At 40.9% G+C, this 22,272-nt stretch overlaps 1 protein-coding gene across 11 annotated transcripts in view; it reads left to right on the top strand.

The window, feature by feature from the left end:
* Window positions 1-22,272, top strand: part of IMMP1L (inner mitochondrial membrane peptidase subunit 1) — an 80,276-nt gene that overhangs the window by 38,527 nt on the left and 19,477 nt on the right. For 5 of the 11 annotated variants that reach the window (XR_005597782.1, XR_005597785.1, XR_005597784.1 and 2 more), the window contains 4 exons: window positions 4,939-5,106; window positions 5,276-5,409; window positions 6,132-6,220; window positions 7,517-7,643. Coding sequence is in view for 1 of the 11 variants with exons in the window: in XM_039535845.1 (XP_039391779.1) it covers window positions 5,305-5,409; window positions 6,132-6,220; window positions 7,517-7,643 (321 nt within the window). In the remaining 10 variants the exon portion in view is untranslated. Of the gene's footprint in view, window positions 1-4,938; window positions 5,107-5,275; window positions 5,410-6,131; window positions 6,221-7,516; window positions 7,644-22,272 lie in introns of those variants that run through there. The other 6 variants (XR_005597783.1, XR_005597788.1, XR_005597787.1 and 3 more) reach the window with 2 other exon arrangements.

The following is a 22,272-nucleotide window of genomic DNA, read 5'->3' as shown; positions in this document are numbered from 1 at the left end:
TTCTTATTAAAAGTAAAATGTAATACCAGTGTATGAAAAAGAACCATGGTTAAGACACAATCTCTTTATTTGATTAAAATATCACATCAGTATTATGTTAATATACTATCAGAATCCTACAGACAGCTTTTAAAACATAAAATCAGACCCATTCCCTGTTTCAAAGAGCTTACAGTCTAAAGTTCTTGTTTTAACTTCAGATCTGAGAGCACCAATTGCTTCTCAAGAGGTATTCAGCACCTTGTAGGGTAGAGCCCCAAGAAGTTACACAAGACACGGATATCCTTTAGTAAGGTGGTAGAAAATATTTCATGGTAGCCAACATAAAGTTCATTTTAGCTGAGAAATAAGCATTTTATAGTAAAAGTTAGCTGTTAGGTCCTGATCCAACAAAGAAGTTAAGCATGTGCTTAAATGCTTTCCTGGATTGTGAAAAATACCACTTATAACACACCACTAATTTTAATAAAGTGAATAAATATATCCCAGGGATCTCAAACTCAAATCACCACGAGGACCACATGAGGACTAGTACATTGGCCCGAGGACTGCATCACTGAAATCTTTTCATATGATAGAAAAGTATAGTCAAACTTGAAAAGGGAAAGAAGAGTAATATATAGTATGCTATTAAAAGTCAATGTATTAACTTTTTTAAAACTGTAATGCAAAGAGAGGTTTTAATAAAATATATAGACCTTATGTGGTCAGTAACACTGATGATGATCTACACCAGCGTTTCCCAAACGTTTTCGGACACAGAATACTTTTTAGCCTATTATGGAACACTTATAATATTATTTTGCAGTTGTTTGATCTTCAAATAAAAAATTGCATTATTTATGCTCAAATATATTTTATTTTATAAAACAAAGCAAAAATACAAATTTAAAATAACTTGAACTAACAATTGCTAACTAGAAAGCTTGTATAAAGTAGTACAAAAATCAAGTGCAAGAGTCAAAATTAAAAATAGTGTTCTACTAAAAAACCCCATGTTTTTATATATATATACACAAACACCAAACAAATTAGATTTTTACTAGGAAAATCTATTTTTATAAACAGAAATACAAATTTGGATTTAATGAGATTGGGGTTTCCGCATTTTTCTATCACAAATTCACTTAATATTAGGAATAATGCTGGAAAGTTGAATCCTCATGTCAGGCGCAGCATCAAGTCTATTCCTATATTTGGTTTTTGTTGCAGTATAATAGAAAAATCCCGTCTCAAACAAATAAGTTGTAGCAAAAGGGAGGAGCACTCGAACTGCACATTTAGCCACATTAGGGTACTCTTCTATTAGGCTGCTCCAAAAATTATTCAGTGGAAGATCCTTAAACTTTTGTTTCAAATCAGTCAGAAATTAAGTCAATTAGGCTTTCATAATCGTGCGCAGTAAAGCAGATTGGTTTGGCTGTAATTACAAAGGGATTTCGAACCCAAGCATTATCATCAGTAGTTGTACTAAAATATTCTAATAAAGAGGCCTGCAAGTCCTGTAAGTGCTGTAAAATGGTGCTGGAAACTTCTTCATGGCCTGTAGAATTTATTTCAGTCAGAAATTCATGTACTGTAGGGAAGCAGTTGAAGTTATTCGTTTCTACAGAAGATGCCCAGAATTGCAGTTTCTTTTTTAACAAAATTTTATCCATTGTAGTAAAAATAGTCACATTCTTTCCTTGCAGCAACAAATTAATTTCATTTAATTTTGCAAAAAAAATCTGCAAGATATGCAAGTCTCATTAGCCATGAGGAATTTGTTAGACAGCCATTAAATTTTCATCCTGAATTATCTGAAGTGAAGAATACCAGTAGTTCACTACGAAGCCCAAAAAGCCTCACAAGCACTTTTCCTCTGGATAGCCACCTCACTTCCGTATGTAAAAGAAGCGCTTTGTGCTGACTACCCCTTTCCTTGCACAAAATTTTAAATAACCTGGATTGAAGTGGTCAAGATTTGACAAAATTGATAATTTGTACTGCTTCATCGAGCACAATTTCAGATATGCTGGTATTTTTTTAACTGCAGGTGCTTGTCTGTGTAGAACACAATAGTTCTTACTGCTTTCTGGTGCCACACTTAGACGATTCGCGTTACAGCTCCCTTCATCTTCCCGATCATCGCCCAAGCACCGTCAGTACATACATCAATACATTTTCCCCAACTAATTTCATGCTTCTGATAAAATTGTTGATGCAGTTGAATATTTCTTCTCCAGTTGTGTTGCTTTGCAGAGATTCACATAAGAGCAGGTCTTCTTCAATAATATTATTAAATCTATATCAGACAAATACTGGTAGCACAGCAAGTCTTGAAATGTCAGTGGACTCATCTATCTGCAATGAATACTCATGGCAACTTTTCAGTTGGCAAACTAGCTCTTTTTCTGTGTCATTGGCAAGCTCTTTAATACGGCGTGCAATAGTATTATTTGACAACTGTGCAGCATCAATTTTTTTACCAGACTGCTCGCTCAACATGCACGTTACAATATCTTTCATGCAAGGCTTGATAAGCGTTTCTCCAATAGTGTGAACTTTTCCAGGAAGCGCTATACGGTAACTTACTCGATAAGATGCTTCTGTTGCACTTTCGTTGTCTGTTTTAGCAATTTTAATTATCAAAAGTTTACAATTTCCAAGTGAGTCACGCTGCCTCTTGAAAAAACTTATATCTTTGTCTTTGTATTCAGCATGCTTGGTTTCCAAATGCCTGTGAAGTTTAGGAGGAGCCAATGAACTGTTTGCTAGTATTTTGTTGCACACGATGCACTGCGCATCAGGAACATCTTTCTTTCCAACCCATGTAAAACCGAAAGATAAATAACTTTCATCATACTTTCGTTTTGGTCTTTTAACACCTGCTTCTTCTTGTTTTTTGATATACTTCAGTGGAAATTCTTTCTTTCACCTTGGATAACTCACTAGTACTAACAGATTTTTTTGGCAACAAAAGACTGACTGTTCATCCTCACTTTGAAGTGTTACAATATTTTGCTTGTTTATTTCGAACATAGTTGGAGTACTAGAAGAACTTGCTTTTCATTTCAAAATTCCTTCTTTTACCCACAAATCCATGGTAATTTGGTTTAGTAACAATATTTTTTCAAATTTTCTTTGTCACAAATATTTATATTGTTTTGAGTGAAGCTAGTTTAGTTGTGCTTATCGCACACACGATAAAGACCCACAGATTTGAACGTGCTGAGTGAATGTTATATTCACCATGGCATAAAGAGAATGGTGTGTGCGTACCACTGCAGTTCGTGCAGCCTCGAGCAGAAGGGGTACGATGTCATTAACTGAAACATGCCCAAAAGGGGTAGACGTCAACATGCCTGTGTGCCACATTCTCTTTAAGCCATGATATTCAATACGAGATCTATCAATAACCGGAAAAAGAGTTTTATGTTAAATTATAGTCATTCAAAAAGAGTTGTAAACTACGCTTCAAGTATGCCAAATTTAAAATTAAAAACAAAATTAAAGACCCTTTTTTAAAATTACGATTCTTTCATGGAACATCTATTCACATGATGCGGAACACCAGTGTTCCGCGGAACACAGTTTGGGAAACACTGATCTACACTAACAGTCTATCAACATAGCTATAATGGCAGGAACTCTTTAAAGTAACTATTCATACAAAATATGTTGCCACTTTTAACAAACATTCTTCACAACTACTCATAGCAAAGAATCATACATGCTGAACTTCATACCTCAGACTGCTTGTCTAGTCCATGAGACCCCACCTCTTCTCTGCCTCCATTCCAACCCCTTCCCCAAATCCCAGCCCTGCCCCAACTCCACCCCCTCCCTGCCCCTATTCCAACCCCTTCCCCAAATCCCCGCCTCTTCTCTGACTCCTCTCCTGAGCATGCCGCATCCCCGCTCCTCCTCCCTCCCTCCTCGAAAGTCCTAAGCGCTGCCAAACAGCTGTTTGGTGGCAGGAAGCACTGGGAGGTAGGCGGAGGAGCGAGACTGTGGCACGCTGGCTGCCGGTGGGGTCAGTGCCTATGGCGGGCTGCAGGAAATAACTCTGCAGGCTGCATGCGGCCTGCAGACCACATGTTTGAGACCCCTGATATATCCCCTCTCTGATAGAATGAATTTAGTACCAATGTATGTGGTGGATGCCACCTGTATGGATGACTGGGTGAGTCCTCATCTGCTAGTAATCTAAGTGACAGCCAATCCAGAAGGAGAGATTTTATGCCCAGTACCACCACGTCCTCTCCTGACTTGTAGGCTTCTCCAGTTCTCACTGAAAGAAACTGGTTCGTCTCTGCTGAGGCACCATCTTGCTTCCAGGTCTCAGTAGAGCTTCAGAACATGGACAGAGGAGAACAAAAAAAAAATTCTTTCCCAGAAAAATGATAGCTGAAACAGCCCCTTCTATGTGCTTCTCCTCTGCAGTCTTCAGCAGTGAGTCCATTCTACCCTAGACATAAAACAAAAAATACTGTATTCTCAAATCTTTTAGCTGGGGTAGTATGTGAAGAGAGAGCTGGTCTTTAGCTTATGCAGAACTCAAATCACTAAGGCTTTTTAGATCAGAACCAATACCTTGAATTGCACCATGGAAGCCTCTTGGGTCAGGTGTAATATGTTCCCTGTGGGCTGCCACTTCTGCACCAGCTGAAGTTTACAAGTGGTTTTCAGGTGTAGCCCCCAATGAAGTGCTTTGCTGAAGTCCAGTATCCAGGCGAGAAAGGCAAAAACTAACAAGTTCCACATCTAAACAGAATGATCACAACCTTCCAGTTAAGTACAGATAGAAAGTATACTTATAACCAGTGATATCTGGACATGCAGCAAGAAACCCTAGCTGCAAAATTGTGTAACAAAAGCTGCAGCCCAGGGAGTAGAAATTCTCTGCCATTTCCAGCTATTATTTCCCCATGCCTAACCAGCTTTCCCTTATTCCAGCTGTCCACTGGTTCTCATCCAGACCATTTCAGTTATATGCTGGGCATATCAGTCAACTGCACTTCCTTCATCGAGTGAAATAGTCATAGAGCTGTGTATTATCCACACACTGTTGGAATTATAGTTCAAACAGTACACTATTCGAAACCACAAGTGCTGTTCATCGCAGTGAGTTAATATTTCCATTATTTCTAATAACTTGCTCTTTGTCTTCTCATTAATTTGGAAATATTACATATGGCTTCCTTTTTAAAAATAGAACACATTGAGCAAATACAGCATGTTTTTTTTAAAAAGCTTATGGACTAATTATGTACCTTTTATTAATATACTTTAGGGCCAGCTGCACAACAGTAACACTGTGCTATGCTTCGAGATGTCATGGGAAAAACCTTTCGACTTCTGGGGTATACCATTCAATATGGCTGCATAGCACACTGTGCCTTTGAGTACCTTGGAGGAATTGTTGTGGTAATTTATATTTTCATGCTAATAAGGATAATGGGTTTAATCAGAACTTTATTATAATAGTGAAAAGTTTTAGTAGTATCAGCATTTTAACATCAAGCTTCATTTCTGCAGATACAACTTCTAAGTCTGTTAGTGTCCAGTTTTGTTTGTTTGTTTTTTTTTGTTTTGGATTAACTGAACAGCCACTTCCTGGCTGCAGGAGTTGGCCTCATGAAAATTTTATCTTCTCATTACAGGCCTAATATTGCAAAGTACTTAGCTCCTCAGGTTCCACTGAAACCAATGACAGTTAAAGGCATTGAGCACCTTGCAGAAAGTTGGGACCACAAATAGCTCTTTAAAAAAGCATTTTTTCCCCAATCCTGCTCTTAGCTCTACCAGCACTAAACCTAGTAAACCTGGCATCCCAGAAATTGTTGGTAATGGCCTTTTGAGTTTGTTGGCAGCTGGTGCAGTATAGAGCAGTCTTTTTGGAGATCAGAGTAGACTGATGCACAATGTATTGATATTTCCATAACACTTAAGTTGTGGGAGCTCAAAAGGAACCTTTATACACTCTCTTTTCAAATGTGTCTCGTACTTCTTGGCCACACCTAAAGAACTAGTCTATTGTTTTCCCCAAATTATAGCTTTTTGTTGACTTGTTTGCAAATAATTGAATCTCTTAAGTATTATGCAAGTTAAAATATTTTGCAAATAGTATTTTTTTTTTAAATTTACAGTGTTCTGGACCTTCAATGGAACCAACAATTCAAAATTCTGACATTGTCTTTTCGGAGAATCTTAGCCGCCATTTTTATTGCATTCAGAAGTATGTTGCTTTGTTTAGATTAATGTTTAGTTTTCTAAAGTTTGTCACGATAATGAATATCTCTCTATTGCCTTTCCAATGTATTTCCTATAGCAACTAACTCTCTCGTCTTTTTTCCTGTATTCATCTTCTTTTAATTTGTTTTTGTAAGTGCCAGTCTCATTTCATTTTATCTCTAGAAGGGAAGACAGATTAAAAGTTTTGCTTTTAGTCTCACAATACAAGATTACTTCACTCAGAGTTCTCCTGGGATGTAGTGCATGTCACTTTTGGAATTTTGGCCAAAAGACTGAAAATCCCTTGTGTCCTTCTAGCCATGTTTCTCACACGACCATCACACTGAATAAGACTTCCTATTTTTCGTTTATCTTATCCTGTATGTTGAGCTGCTGGTATTGTCGTTTCCAGGCATGAAGTTAAGGGAGAGCTTCTCACCAGAAATGATGAAAGTACCATTTATTATATTGTCCCTATACCACCTTATTATTTTATGGAGCACTGCATGTGTACATAGTGGTTGTTAGCCCCATAAAAAACAAGGCCCTTGCCCTGACTATTATAGTTTACAATCTGATGCATGCAGAACAAGAAGTAATGGTCTCAAGTTGCAGTGGGGGAGGTTTAGGTTGGATATTAGGAAAAACTTTTTCACTAGGAGAGTGGTGAAGCACTGGAATGGGTTACCTAGGGAGATGGTGGAATCTCCTTCCTTAGAGGTTTTAAAGGTCAGTCTTGACAAAGCCCTGGCTGGGATGATTTAGTTGGGAATTGGTCCTACTTTGAGCAGGGGGTTTGACTAGATGACCTCTTGAGGTCCCTTCCAACCCTGATATTCTATGATTCTAACTAAGGGATGATTGGGTAAACAGAAGTAGTGTAGGGGGTAACAGACTCTTAGAAATAGACATTGGAAGGTTTCCTGAAAGAAGAGGTTTTGTAGAGGATTTGAAGAATGCTGTGTATACAAGAAACTGGAGGATGATCTATGTATAGTAGGCAGCAAACACACTGATGTAAATGGCTTTTACCTGTTCAGGGCTTTGTCAGATGATGATCAGCTGTATTTTTGTTATTCAAGTCCTATACATTCAGTCTCTTCAAATGTGCTTTTTAAAACATATATAGAATACTTTGGTCCTTTTAGCTGAATTGTCATGGAAAAATGGAGATTATAGGCAGTGGTTCTCAACAAGAAATACATATTTTTTCAATTAAATGAATATTAATTATTAGTTGTGTATATATATTCATCCAAAGACTTCTATACTTACATTTCTTTACAATTTGTTCCCCCAGAGGCGATATTGTAATTGCAAAAAGCCCAAATGACCCAAAATCAAATATCTGTAAAAGAGTAATTGGCTTGGAAGGAGACAAAGTCTGTATAAGCAGTCCTTCAGATTTCCGTAAGAGTCACAGTTATGTAAGTATAACTTTCTGTTTTGTAAATCATGTCAAGAATTACATAATATGCAGTCAACATTATTAAAGTAGAAGCTGCTACTTCATATTTAAATATTGATAATGTGTAGCTGACTTTTCTTATGAAATTTTATTCTTAATGTGCATTCTTGTACACTGTATGTCAGATAGTCTTCACAATGGGCATTTTCCATAGTGCTTGAGTCTTAAAAAAATGAAGTGCTGGAACTGCCAGGCCCAGCTCCCTGCTGTGGAAGGAAAGATGGTGGCTTAGTAACCAGGGGGAACCGAGGGGGACTCCCTCAACCTGGCTCTCAGCTGCAAGTTACTGAGCCGCCACTTCTCCTTCCAGAGTGGGTCCAGAAGTGGAAGAGTTGGAGGAGGCAGCATGAAGGAGATGTTATCTCTGACTCATTCATCTCTTTCACTTCCAGGCCCACTTCAGAAGGAGAGATGGCTGTTTCTTTCTCCTTCTGGAGTGAGGAGCAGGGTCAGAAGTACTGGAATGCTATTCCAGCTCCTCCAAAAAGGGCTGGAACACTGTTCCTGAGCATTCCAGCATAATTTGAGTGGTGGTCCTCCATATCTATAGCAACTGGAGGCAGACCAGATCTTTACTCTGTTCTTTGCTTGGAACTGCCTTTGTGGAAGAACTTTCCAGAATTTTCTGCCTCCAAATGTACAGATGGTAGACTCAAGGACTCCCTTTTATAGCAGTATTTTCTCAGTATTTTGAAAATAACTTTGACTAAATTTCACACCGGTTTCTCATTGGCTTCGAGGAGTTTTGCTGCAAAACTACTAATTTTTTTTCTGTTTAGTTTTCTGAAGAAGCACTTTGTCTTAACCTTCTATCTGAGGCAGCAACAGGAACCAGAAATGTTCCCCCTTGCTCACACCATTTCCCAACCAGCATGTTCTCCTAGGAAATCCTTAAACTTCATTGCAAGGCTCTGCTGTAAATAGTTTGAGTTGAATAGCACTTTAAAACTTATATCTTGTTAGTGTCCATAGCTGAAAAATACTATCATTCTAGAATATTCTTCCTGGAGGGCAGTCCAAAGCCTGGGCTCAGAGCAAAGATTTGGTCTGCCTTCAGTTGCTATGGAGACAGGAACACTCATTGACATGGAAGGTTTTATAAAGAAAATTCACAGGTAAGACACCATTCTCCTTTATCCCATAAATTATAGTGAACAATGCTTTCTAAGACTAAGGGCCTGATCCTGTGAGGTGATTAGTAAATTCAACTTCCTCTGAAGATAGATCTCAAAAGTAGTTAATAGTTTACCTAATACCTTTTTATGTTACATGTTATACATTAATATATTCAATCTTTTAAAATTTATCCTGGTAAGTATACTGTACTTTGGTACCTCTCAGTTTGTTGTATTAGGCTATGTGCGTATGTAGTATGTATTGTATGTATGTTGTATTAGGCTATGATTGAATATACAATCAGTACATTCAGTCATAAACTCTTTAATGAGCAAACAATATTAATCATGTTGAATATATGTTGTTAAACTGCCAAATTCATTTCACAGGAAAATTTTAACATAACGTTACAGTATTTTAATAATTCGCAATAAATAGTCCAATGTGATGGTGTTTTTATTCTTATTAAAATGTACTACTTTTTCTCCTTTTATGGGGGCAGGCTTTGCAACACTTAACCTTCTTTTTGGCTAAACTGTTTGAAAGCCTGTTTGTGGGGGGGAATCATGACACACTGAGGGCTAGTCTACACTTACCTGCCGGGTCGACGCGGTGAGTTCGACTTCTCGGAGTTCGAACTATCGCGTCTAATCTAGACACGATAGTTCAAACTCCCCGCGCGCTCTGGTCGACTCCGGTACTCCACCACTGCAAACGGCGGTGGCGGAGTCGACCTTGGAGCCGTGGACTTCGATCCCGCGGCGTCTGGACGGGTAAGTAGTTCGAACTAGGGTACTTCGAGTTCAGCTTCGCTATTCACGTAGCTGAACTTGCGTACCCTAGTTCGACCCCCGCCCTTAGTGTAGACCTGCCCTAAGTGACTTGCGAAGCAAGAAATACTAAAGATTGAGCAAATTAGTACCTTCCCCTCTCCCTTTCTCTGATTTTGGTGTCCACCAACTAGTGGCTAGATATGATAGTAAACTTATTCAGTTAGTAGAGACACTATCTGATACCAGTAGAATCTGTGTAGCATCTTTATCACAGTTGAGACTTCAGTTGCTTCTAGGAAGCTGCTGACTCTGAGCCAGAAAGAAATATCTTCCTATCCATTTCTGTAGGAATTATGTTCAGAAGTTACTGTTGGCATATTTTACAGATTCTAAGTTTGTGATCTCTGTGCTCATCAGTACCACTATACCTGGGACCTAAAACCAAAGTGTGTTCTAAAATCTAGTTCTACTACCCTCCCTAAATTTGTTCTTGAATTCACTTCTGTGTGTAAATGGGGAGGAGGGAATGGGATCCTTTATTATTAGGCATTGCTATCACTTTAAAAACCCGTGCTTCTTTGAGAAATGGAGGGAAGAAAAGAGAGGAAGATAGCTGCTGATCACAAGATGGCACCCCATCAGAAGAGTGAATCTGTAGTTTGAAATAGTCTATTTTCCTTCCTTGTTCATTTCCCCTTTGGCATGTTCAAGCATTGCAAAGAGTATTTTACCTTCTTTAATACAAGTTCCATCAAAAATGTATCATAAATCAAGTTGACTAAAACAAAAAAAGCATCCTTGTTTGCAAAATTCTCAAGCCTTGTCCATATTATGAATTGCCAGGCTCCTACACCTCCCCTTCCCATCCCATCCACCAGAGTACTTGTGGTGTTAGTGATTTTAAACCAGCATTCATGTTTTTTTCATAGTAATGGTCTTTTCTCTTTTCCCAGGCATTTTCTTAAATTATTGAATTTAAGATTTAGAAGTTACTTTTTAGCTATAAATTGAGTCTGGCAGGAAATAGACTATTCACAAAATTTCAGATATTTGGACAAATGCAGAGTTGTAAAGAATATCAACACTTACAGTGCAGTGAAATTGGGTCATGACATATTAATCCTTATTAAATATGTAGCTAATTTTAAATTTTTACAAATGAGAGAGAGCAAACAACGGTATAACCAGACAGCTACAGATCTTAAAGATGAACTGGAAAGTTAAAATGAAAACTGAGTGAAAGTCCACAAATATGCATTTAATTGCCGCACAATGAAATTCTTCGTTCCCTGTTTCTACTACTTGGTTCTCTGAAGACATTCCAGAATGACAGCATTATGATATCAACTACTAGAAGTCTCACTGTAACAGATGATATTTGATGTCACAGAATCGTGGCATTCTGGGATATGTTCAGAGACTCAAAGTATCAAAAAGGCATTACAAGTGCAAAAAGATGTTATATAGTGTAAGTAGAAACATTTATTTTTGTGTAGAATAATCCATATTCATCATCTATTTCCGGACGTAACTGAATTTTTATTTTTGCTTTTCAGTGTATTTGTATGAACATTAGAGCCATTTGCTCCAGTACTCTAAAAGTCCACCCATCATCATGTGTAAACAGTGATTTATTTAACATTAGAAAAGTTTCTCACTGAGAATTTTACAGTAGAATTTTAGACATGGTAATTTGCTTAGCGAGCATTTTTCTATGTTATATTTGTATTTGAATAAGAGTTTCCCCCCCTCACAATCTAGTTTCTCCTGCTTGATCATTGCACTGAAGTCATAATGCTATATTTGACATGACATTCTTTAATTATGGATATAATTGCAATACCGTCTGAAGCACATTGTCACTGAATGTTGCCCCCAGTCTCAAATTCAATACAGGATCAAATAAGATCTTTAATATTGCTGTAGGACTCCTAGCTTCTAGATTTCCTGATTCGCTCTAAAACACTCAGCTTTATTCTTGTATTAAAAAAATTCCATTTAGTTTACTGATATTAGACTGTTTTAGTAAAATGATTTTTAAAACCATTTTTAAAGGGTGAACTATCCAAGTCTGCACTTTGCATCTTATTATGAAAGAAAAACAGATTTACAGGGGCATTTCTTTCTGAAAATATACCAATAACAAATATGTTTCTGAGCTGGCTGACTTTGACACCAGAATACACCTCAACATTAAAAAATGTTTAAGAATGTGGGTATATATATTCTCCTTTGAGTGCTTATTTCATGTCAATTCCATGTGTGTGCACGCATATGTGCACAATAGCCGGAAGATTTTTCCCCTAGCAGCAACTGTAGGGTCGGCTTAGGCATTCCCTGGAGTAGTGCCTTCATGGCGCCCATTATAGAGCCCTGGCAACCCTACACCCCCTCAGTTCCTTCTTACCGCCAGTGACAGTAGCTGGAACTTCTCCTTGCTTTTCTCTTGCTTCGGCAAGTGGATTAGCAGTGCTTTATATCCTGTACATAGTTTCCAGTAGTTAGTATAGTTTAGTTCTTTATGAGTTTCAGATATGGATGGTTCCCCCACATTCCCCCTCACATTTGTTACCGGGGCATGCTGTGATCCCCGGGCTTTAAGGCTTGCCAGATTTGCGCGAAGCGCATGCCAAAAAGTGACCCCCACACCTCCTGCTTACGGTGCCTGGGTGAGGGTCACCAGAAAGACTGCTGCAAGATCTGTCGGGAATTCCAACCGAGAACCATTCAGTAGAGGGAGTAGCATGTCAAAATTCTCCTTATGGAGGCAGCTGATCCAGGTGCCAGGGATCCTGCTCCCAGCATGTTGTCTTCAGCGCGAAGCACTCCGGCGCTGTCTTTGAAGGATCCAGCACCAAAGAAAGATGCTGGCAAGGAAGCTCAGCACCGTCATGGAGCCTCTTGGGACATTCCAGCCTTCAGCACTGGTCCCAATCACCAGTGTAGAAGAAAAAGAGGTTGGAGAGAGGCTGATCTCCCTCGGCAAGATCCAGGGACGAGCCACCAGTGGCACCTCAGTCAGGTGGTGCTCGTCTCGCTCACCACACCCATGGCAGCATCCTACTGTTCCCGTCCACCCCAGAGACTTTTGAGGCGGTGCAGGACCTAATGAGGCTCACGGCACCATTCTCGCCGCCAAGACAGGAGAGTGTCTTGGCACCGCAGGTTCCATTCCGGCATCCCGTGCAATCAAAGGGAAAGCTGGTGATGATGGCACACTGATCTCCATCACCGTGGCACCCTTCTACTTCAGCACTGCCATCCAGGCAGCGCAGTCGGTTCTTTGCTTCTCGACACTCTACCTTGAGAGAAGCAGCGCCACTCTGGTTCTCCTACTTGGAGGCGGACTCATACTGCTCCAACTATAGCAGGAGCAGAAGATCTTCCTCATGGCACCATAGGCAGTCCCTCCCAGTGCAGTGGGCCCCTCAATGGCAAAATCCACCGCAGTGGCCCTTTTGGACTTCGTGGGCTTTCCATCAAGCCTGGGGTCACAGACAGGGGTTCTGCTCGGGTGCAGGATCAGTGGCATCTGCAACATTCATTCCACCATGATTGGCACTGGAGCCAGTGCCTTGGTCATTAACACCGGCACTGACTGCGGCACTGACATTGACCACTTCGGCACCAGAGGAATTGGCGGCCCCGATTGTGGCTACGGCACACGACGCATCGTGGACACTGACACCGCCTCCGTCATTGGCGCTGGCCGCAATGGCGCCTACAGGAACCCCAGCGCACATGCTCCACCAGGCACCGGCACTGGTGTGGGGCACAGCATCGGCATCAACACCTGTGCCGGTCACAGCACTGGGAGCAGGCCAACTTACTGCAGTTCCCACAGGGTGAAGAGCTCCCTCAGGTAACAATGTTAGGGAACAATCACCTCCCCTGGTGGTGGTCTCCTTCTCCTCACCAGATGAGTCCCTGCCCAGCCCTGCCCGTATCGCCTTACTGCTGATAAAGAAAATAATGGAAATGACTAATACCCTTTGGCAGACCCTGGCCTCACTGCCATCTATGGCCAAGTGCAATGAACATCGGTACTTTGTGCCCTCCAAAGGCTATGAACTCCTCTATTTCCACTCTCAGCCTGATTCCTTGGTGGTGGATGCCACTAACCAGTGGGAGAGGCAAGGATTTCAAGGCCCTTCGCCCAAGAATAGGGACGCCAAAAAATTAGACCTTTTCGGGTGAAAGGTTTACTCCATGGGGGGACTGCAACTCCGAATATCCAACCAGCGGGCCGTCGTCAGCAGGTACTCCTACAATGCCTGCTCTGTGATGGCTAAATTTATGGAGTTGCTCCCCTCAGACTGCCGCGCTGAATTTTCACCTTTAGTTGAGAAAGGGAGACTGATCTCCAGAGCATCCCTTGTGGCGGCACTTGATGGGGCAGATTCGGCAACTGGTTATGGCTACTGGAGTGGCCATGAGAAAGGGTTCATGGCTCCAGGTTTCTGGCCTCCCCTATGAGGTACAGCAAACCATCCAAGACCTGCCCTTTGAGGGTGAGACTCTCTCTTCTCAGGGAAGATGGACAAAAGGCTAAACAATCTTAAAGATTCCAGAGCCACCTTCAGGTCCCTGGGCCTCTATACTCCTTCAACACAGTGGAGACACTTCCACCTGCAGCCCCAGCAGCAGTTTGGTCAGCAGAACCGCCAAGACGGGTCCGGAAGGAGAAATTGGAATGGAAGGAGAAGGCCGCACCAACCCTCTGGCTAGGGCTCAGGACAACCCAAGCCGTCTTCAGGGGCCACGCTGGCCTTTTGAAGGCACAGTCAAGGACGGTGTACCACACCTGACAATGGATCCATCCTGCCTTACATTCTCGTCCCAACTATCCCCTTTCTACCGTGCATAGTCCCATATCACCTCGGACCGATGGGTGCTCCACACGGTAGGAAGGGGATACTCCATCCAGTTCTGTACCCTTCCACCCCCGTTTCTCATCCCTCTTCAGGGACCCTTCTCACGAGCAGCTCCTTATCCAGGAGGTGCAGTTGCTCCTGCCGACAACGCTAACGCCGCTTGTTGGGGATGAAAGCTTTTTGTAGGCAGGATTGCTGACAAACAGCAGCTACACTGTGCGCCTTTTAGCTACACAGCCCTGTTGCTAAAAGCTGTGTCAATGGGGCTTCAGCATGTGTTTAAAGTTAAGTGTGTGTTTAAGAGCTTTCTTACACCAGGGTCTTAATGACATACTTGCTTCAAGGGATAGGTTAAATCAGGTGCATAAACCTCTGCCTATTTGCATAAAAAAAGAAACAATTTCCTGTATTCAGAGAACTCTTAAAAAGGAAGCATAAGCTCTTAGAGAAATTAGGAACATGCAGTTTTCCTTATCAGTGGGATGTAATATGAATAATACAGTACAGACCCGTTTACGTGTGGATGTCAGGAGTCAAGCCGTCCGACCGCGTGTTAATGGATCGCAGGTTAAGAGGGCCATGCTAAAATCTTAAGATATCTATATATACATGTATAATTATCTAGGATTACATACGTATTCACAGCGTCCCAAATAGTGCAGGCCTATCTGTTAACAGCGCTTTGCAAGAATATAAATTCAAATGTATAATCTAATAAAAACAGTACTGTTACTACACAGGGGTGAAAGTAACTCAAGACGCTTACTGGTATGGCGCAAGGGCGGCTAGGGGTCAGCATTCCCCAGCCAGACTTTCCAGACCCTGGTTCACACCACCAGGGGTTCCCATGGCAATTTAAAGGGCTCGGGGCTCCAGTCGCTGCTGCTGCGGTAGTGGCGTCCGGAGTCCCGGGCCCTTTTAAATTGCCAGCCCCCGGGCAGCTGCTCCTTTTGCCCCCCCCCACCCATCAGCAGCCGGCGGGGAGGGGGAAAGGGTCAGGGACCTTAAAGTGCTGCAGGGTCCTTTGCCATGGCAGCGTTTTAATGTTGCTGCCCCTTCTCCCCGCCCCTGTCAGCAGTAAAGACGTTCAGCACGTTTCTGCTCCACACTTCCTGTCGATTTTTATGTCAGTGAGTTAGTGAGCAAATCTGTAGCGCTACATAGCAAGTTCCTATACCACGAGACTCATTAATACGCGTGTTAAATAGGTAGCACTGGGAGGCATGGCACTACCGCATGTCAACAGGTCACACGTCAACGGGTCTGTACTATAGTTTGGTAACTGTCTTTCATTTATTGGTAGAGGGAAGTGTTAACAAATACATAGAGAAATAAATTTACTTTATTATAGTAGATGATTTCAGTAAACACTTTCTTGTAAAGATTGTTTGCTACTTTATTATAAGAAAATGTGGTTTGACTTGTAAAGTATAAAAATGGAGCTTATTTGAGGTGACTCATCTGATATTTAAACGCATTATAAAACAAATAATCTTGTAATTTATTCAGTTCAGTTAAATTACAAAATCAAAATCTTGGGAGTTAGTAAGAAAATGGCTTGTTAACAATTAAAATTTGAGATACTTTTTATTAAAGTTATAACAAAACACTAGCTTATCATGATTTAAGTTTTCTAATTCCTTTTTGTAAAACTCTAATACGTAATCCAGGATTATAATTCAAATCCTGAATATCCTATCATTGTTTTTGCCTTTACTTTAGTGCCTTTTACCTTAGCTTTAATTTCTTTTGTACCATATGTTCTGTTACTGCAGCTCTTATTTACAAACTGAAAAAGTGAAAGGGAAATCATCAGAGTAAAACAGCTTGTACATCATAAGCCACCAATATGCTAAGCCCTTGTGTCACTTAAACAGAAGTAGTACCTAATAATATCATTTAATACAGCTAAGGTCTGTAAATAAGGAACTTGTTGCAAGTTATAGTGATAAAAAGCTGAGATACAAATCCATTTCTCAGCAACACTCCCCTGATAATCAATCACAAAACACTGCTAATGCTGTGACTCTAGCTGATGTGGGGGAAATATGTTTACTTTGTGCTAAAGTGAGGTTCATTGCGGAGATGACATGGGCCTTTCATCCTGTAGCTAACTCCAGAGCTAACATAATTCTGAAGATAATGTGCCTTATTATGTTTACACATATGAGAAGTGGTCTTATTCAGAGCTGTTAAGTCTCAAACATAGTCTGTATCAAATGCAGCGAGCACTTTTAATATGAACACTGAGAATAATTTAATGTTAATGTAAACAATTATAGTAGTTGCTGAGACCTAAAATTTCAAAAGACACTATTAGTGATTTTAGGATCATTGTTTGGGTGCTCAAGTTGGTACATTGAGCAGTTTCAGAGATCAAGTTCTCAGCACTGTCTAGCAATCGGCCTCTTTAAAGTGCCCTCAAATCACTAGTTCTTCTTTGAGAACTTGTCCATTTTACATGTATATGACCCATGAATGCAAGCCTGGAATCTTTTAGCCAGCAGTGTATTTCGCAGCTGAGCATGCCCCCTGCATGGTCTCATGCCCCCTGCCCAATTGCATAAAAGGCAGAGCAGCCCTAGTGTTGCAGCAAGATGGAGCTTAGGGTGACCATATGGCAAGTGTGAAAAATCAGGACAGGGGCTGGGGAGTAATAGGCACCCACAGAAGACAAAGCCTCAAATATCAGGACTGTCCCTATAAAATCGGGACATCTGATCACTCTAGTGGAGCTACACAGTGTCTTGTCTGCTCCCCCATTAGTATCTCAGGCCTGGTCTACACTACGATTTTAGGTTGAATTTAGCAGCGTTACATCGATTTAAGCCTGGACCCGTCCACAAGACGAAGCCCTTTTTTTTTTTTTTTACTTAAAGGGCTCTTTAAATCAGTTTCTTTACTCCACCTCTGACGAGGGGATTAGCGCTGAAATCGGCCTTGCTGGGTCGAATTTGGGGTAGTGTGGACGCAATTCGACGGTATTGGCCTCTGGGAGCTATCCCAGAGTGCTCCATTGTGACCGCTCTGGACAGCGCTTTCAACTCAGATGCACTGGCCAGGTAGACAAGAAAAGGCCTGTGAACTTTTGAATTTCATTTCCTGTTCGGACAGCGTGGCGAGCTGATCAGCACAGGCGACCATGCAGAGCTCATCAGCATGATGTGCACATTGCCGGGTCAATTTCTTGTTTTGATCCACTCCATCTATCTTTTATATCTTAGGCTGGCAGCAGATGCTGCATTACAATTGCCATCATCATCTCCTGGCTGCTCGCCAGAAGACGGTGCAGTACGATTGCTAGCCATCGTCATCTCCTGGGTGCTCGGCAGAAGATGGGAATGACCTGGCTGAATCACTCCCATGTCTGCCCAGGCGCCCCTGACCAACCTCACCGAGGTCGGCTAAGAGAGCACCCAGGAGTACGACGACAATGACTACCAATCGTAATGCACCATCTGCTGCCAAAAGGCAATGAGGTGCTGCTGTTTGGCAATGCAGTCCCACATCTGCCAGCACCCAGGTGACGTACAGTGACGGTGAGCTGAGCGGGCTCCATGCCTGCTGTTGTATGGCGTCTGCTCAGGTAACCCAGGAAAAAAGGCGCAAAACGATTTGTCTGCCATTGCTTTCATGGAGGGAGGGAGGGAGGGAGGAAGGGAGGGAGGGGCCTGATGACATGTACCCAGAACCACCCACGCACTGTTTTTGCCCCATCAGGCATTGGGATCTCAACCCAGAATTCCAGTGGACAGCAGAGACTGCGGGAACTGTGGGATAATTACCCACAACTACCCTCAGTGCAACGCTCCAGAAGTCAACACTAGCCTCAGTACTGTGGACGCAGTACGCCGACTTAATGCACTTAGAGCATTTTGTGTGGGGACGCACACGATTGACTGTATAAAAACAATTTCTAAAAAAAGACTTCTGTAAATTCGACCTAATTTCATAGTGTAGACATACTCTTAGATAGTATTAGGACAGGGTTCGTAGATACTCTGTGTTGCTGCTTTTTAGTACGATGTTTTACTTCGTGCCCATTTGAAAAAAACATTTTAAAATGTATTTTTTCTTGACTCTCTTTGTATTGATGGTGCAGGTCATGGCTAAATCTCTATTTCTGAGCTTTAAAATCTGCCCTGCTTGTGAATCAGGAATGTCTGTGAGTGATGGGTGTACACAGATTGTGGCTAGAGCTAGAGGGAATTTTTCAGTAAAACATTTTTTAATAGGAAAAGGCCATTTTATCAACACAGAAACTTTTCACAGAAAAGGGATGGTTTCGATGAATTTCCTGCTTAAAAATGTTTTTGAAAAAGGTTTCAAAATTGTCAAAACAACCTGTTTTGACATTTTCAAAATGAAATGGTCCATTTTTTGTTCAGAAATTTAAGTTATTTTATAGGGGGGTGAGTAAAAAAGTTTTGAAATTACTGAAACAAAACATGTTTGACCCAGGCTGAATGTTTTTTCAGATTTTTGGTTTGCAATTTTTTTTGAGGTTTTGACTTTTTGTCCTGATTCAGGATGGGAAAATGTTTCAAAATCTCAATGCTTGCAGGATGAGAAAAATGTTTCTGCTCAGCTCAACTTGTGTTGAACTTAAGTGTTTTTAATGGAGAAGTCAATGAGAGGAGTGTTTTAAACTCTGAAGTTCTTCCTCAGAATAGTCTACTGTTTTGAAACCTATTCTAGGAGCTAGGAGGTCTTCTGCCTCTAAGAGACCTCTTGCTTCTCAAAAGCATGCATAGCCTTCCCTTCCATCCTCCTCAAGTCAGTCAGTGGCTCCTTCTGCCTGAGGTAGGAAGGAACAGGGATTTTCTGATGTTGCTTGACAGTGGTCACCATCCCTGGTACTAGGCAAGAAAAAGTCTGTCTCATCATTCTAAGTTTCCAAGCCAGCTCCTTCCAAACTGGATCGGCACCATGTCATTTCAGAAACTGGAATCCTGCTCTTCCCTTTGGTATCACATCAACAATCCACTGTGACTGACATGCTACTTTGGTAACACAGATTGCTTTTACAACTTCTGTGGACATATTGGTTACGCTGGATCTGGAGCCTCCACTCTTGGATGTTTCTCCAGCTTCTACTTGCTCTGTGTCCCTTCCAATACTGGAACTAATGATACAGATTATGAAAATCTTGCTATGACTATCATCTGCAGTACCACCCTCTGTTTCTGAGACATTGGAGTCTGGATTTCCTTGTCTTGTTGCAACTCCTCAGAGAGCTGCATCATTCATGGAGGAAAATCTGCTTGTCTGCATCATCATTTCATAACAGTAGAAATGCTTCTCCTAGATTTTCTCTTTGTTGTCTTAGCCTTGTTCCTGAAAGGGATTAAGGAGGAGCCCCTCTCATGATAGATCCCATGCTTCTGAGAGGTTTCAAGCATCTTGATTTCCACCTTTATGGCATCATGTGCCTGCCCATTATGGGATGCAATTTTGGCCTTACTGGTCAGGTTGGAACACTCAACATCTCTGGATATTTATTAATCTAGACCCAGATCTAGGAATCGATCATCTCCTAAGGAACAATCTAAGACAGTGCAGCCATCTAACCAAGGACTTGTCTAAGAACTTGAGTAGGCGCCTCATTCTGAGGAGGAGGCTCTTGTGGAGGAATGAGAGAATCAGCCCATCACTTTGGCTACATCCTTTCCCTCCCTCAATGAAGTGGTTATTGTGATTTTCTCCACAGTGATTTTCAAGGCCTTTCACGACCTGCTTAAAAGAATAACAGACGTATCCCTTGAAGTCAATCAAGAAAGGTTCTATAAATTATTTGACATTTTTCATCCAGTCTGTCATGGCTGCTTTCCCATTCCAATAAATGAGGGTATCCTCAAACCTGCTAAAGATTTGTGGCAGACCCTCCACATTGACCTCAGCAATGTCTAAAAGAGCAGACTAAAAATACCAAGTTCTCCCTAAAAGATTTGAATATTTCTTTTCACACTCACCTTCACTACCAGCCTGATCCTCTAAGTCAATGGCCAGGGATAAGGACCCCAAAAAGATTATCCTTCTAGGGAGAAAGGTATATTCTTCAGCTCACCTTCAGATGCAGATTAATAATTATCAGGCTTTGGGTGCTAAGTACGACTTTCTCTAGTGAGACAAAAATCTTATAGCTGGGCAAAAAGCTCCCTCAGGATATTAATTACCACTAAGTTCAGAACATTACAAACTTTCGTAAAATAACTTAGTTGGCATATTTTTATATAGAGTAGGATTGTATACAAACAGTTGCTTCAATTGCTTATTCTTTGGAGTTCAGACTTCCTGTTCTCCCCCTGGGGTGTCTGGACCTTCACTGTCACAATATTCACCTATGTTTTTTTTCCACAAGGCTCATGACTGACTTGTGGAGACTAAGGTATGTTTATAGTGGAGCTGGAGGTGTAATTTCCAGTTTGGGTAGACATACCCGTGCTAGTTCTGATTGACCTAGAACTCTACAAATAGAAAGTAGCCTTGGCTGGATGGGCTAAATGCCCCAAGTACAATCCTATCTGAAACCCTATGTACATTTAAAAAAAAAAAAAAAAAAAAAAGTAAAATTAGTTCATAATAAATTTTAATGTAAGGTTGCAGCAGGGCAAATTTTCAAATTTATTTATTCAAAACCTCAACTTTATTTAAACATTTTTTTAAAAATCAGGTGGTTTAAATCTCTCCACCCTGGAACTAACTATATGTAGGTCCCAAACCTGCAAACATTTATGCATGTTTTTAATATTGCTGCCATAAGTAATCTCATTAATTCAAGTGAGGCTACTCATGGTTCTCATGATAGTGAAGTTAAGCACATGCATAACAGTTTCTAGGATTGGGGCATTATTTACCATTGTCGGAATCTGATTTATTTCTTGACTTCTGAAGACTGATGTTGAAAGAAAGCATCTCCTGACCTCCATCTGACTGCCTTATGTATTTCAGAGATGGGAATTCCACAATGATCTTGACTACAAAGCAATCATAACAGTGGTGGAATGTTCGAAGACTTTCTGAACTTAGCAAATGAGCCAAAAAAGTTATAAAAAGACTTATTAATATGCTTTTCAATATTTTAAAGACTCCCTTATTCTGGTCTGACTTCCATCTCAACAAGAATCCAATTGAGACACCTCTAAGTTAGTGCAGCTTCCTTCCAATATATAGAGCTATCACTTTTCTGCACATAAATACCAAGTAAAAAAGAGAGGTTGGCCAATTTTTTAAAAGTTTGCCTCCAAAATTGCACCAGCAAGTTTTTCCCCATACAAGCAAAACATGATTGGAATATGCAAATAGGTATTTGCTTGGGGGAAAAAAAGAGGGGGGGCAGTTGTATGTGAATCCAGTTTGCTCATACAGAGGGACATGTAATAATAAAACAAATGAACGTGGGCTTGTAGTATACAAATGTTTGCTCATAAAAAACTTTATAGGCCCATTGTCAGTGTTTGATTTAAAATTTGGCCCATTCAAGCCACTTGTGGAAAAGATTACAGAAAAATGGTTCTGGAGCAGTTAAGGATCCTGACTTTAAAATGCTGTTCTGTCTGAAAAGTTGACTTTGTAAAAATGGCATTGTGGGTTTTCATAATCATTATGTCTCACTTATTTCCTCTAGAAATGTGCACAGTTTACAAGTAAAAAGATGGGTCTTGTTTTTGTTTTTTCTAATTTCCTACCTCCTCACAAATCCACCCAGGTCTCTAGCAGTCGAGCTGGATTATTTCCATATTTTTCACTTTTACCCAGCAATTGAGGTTTTTCAGGCCGAAGTGTTCCTTCAGCTACACCTGTCTTCAGATTATGCCTTCAGTGA

Source organism: Mauremys reevesii, linkage group 4, assembly GCF_016161935.1.
Source record: "Mauremys reevesii isolate NIE-2019 linkage group 4, ASM1616193v1, whole genome shotgun sequence".
Classification (NCBI taxonomy): Eukaryota; Metazoa; Chordata; order Testudines; family Geoemydidae; genus Mauremys; species Mauremys reevesii.
Note: the sequence above shows the minus strand (reverse complement) of the source record. Positions and strands in the feature narration are given on the sequence as shown.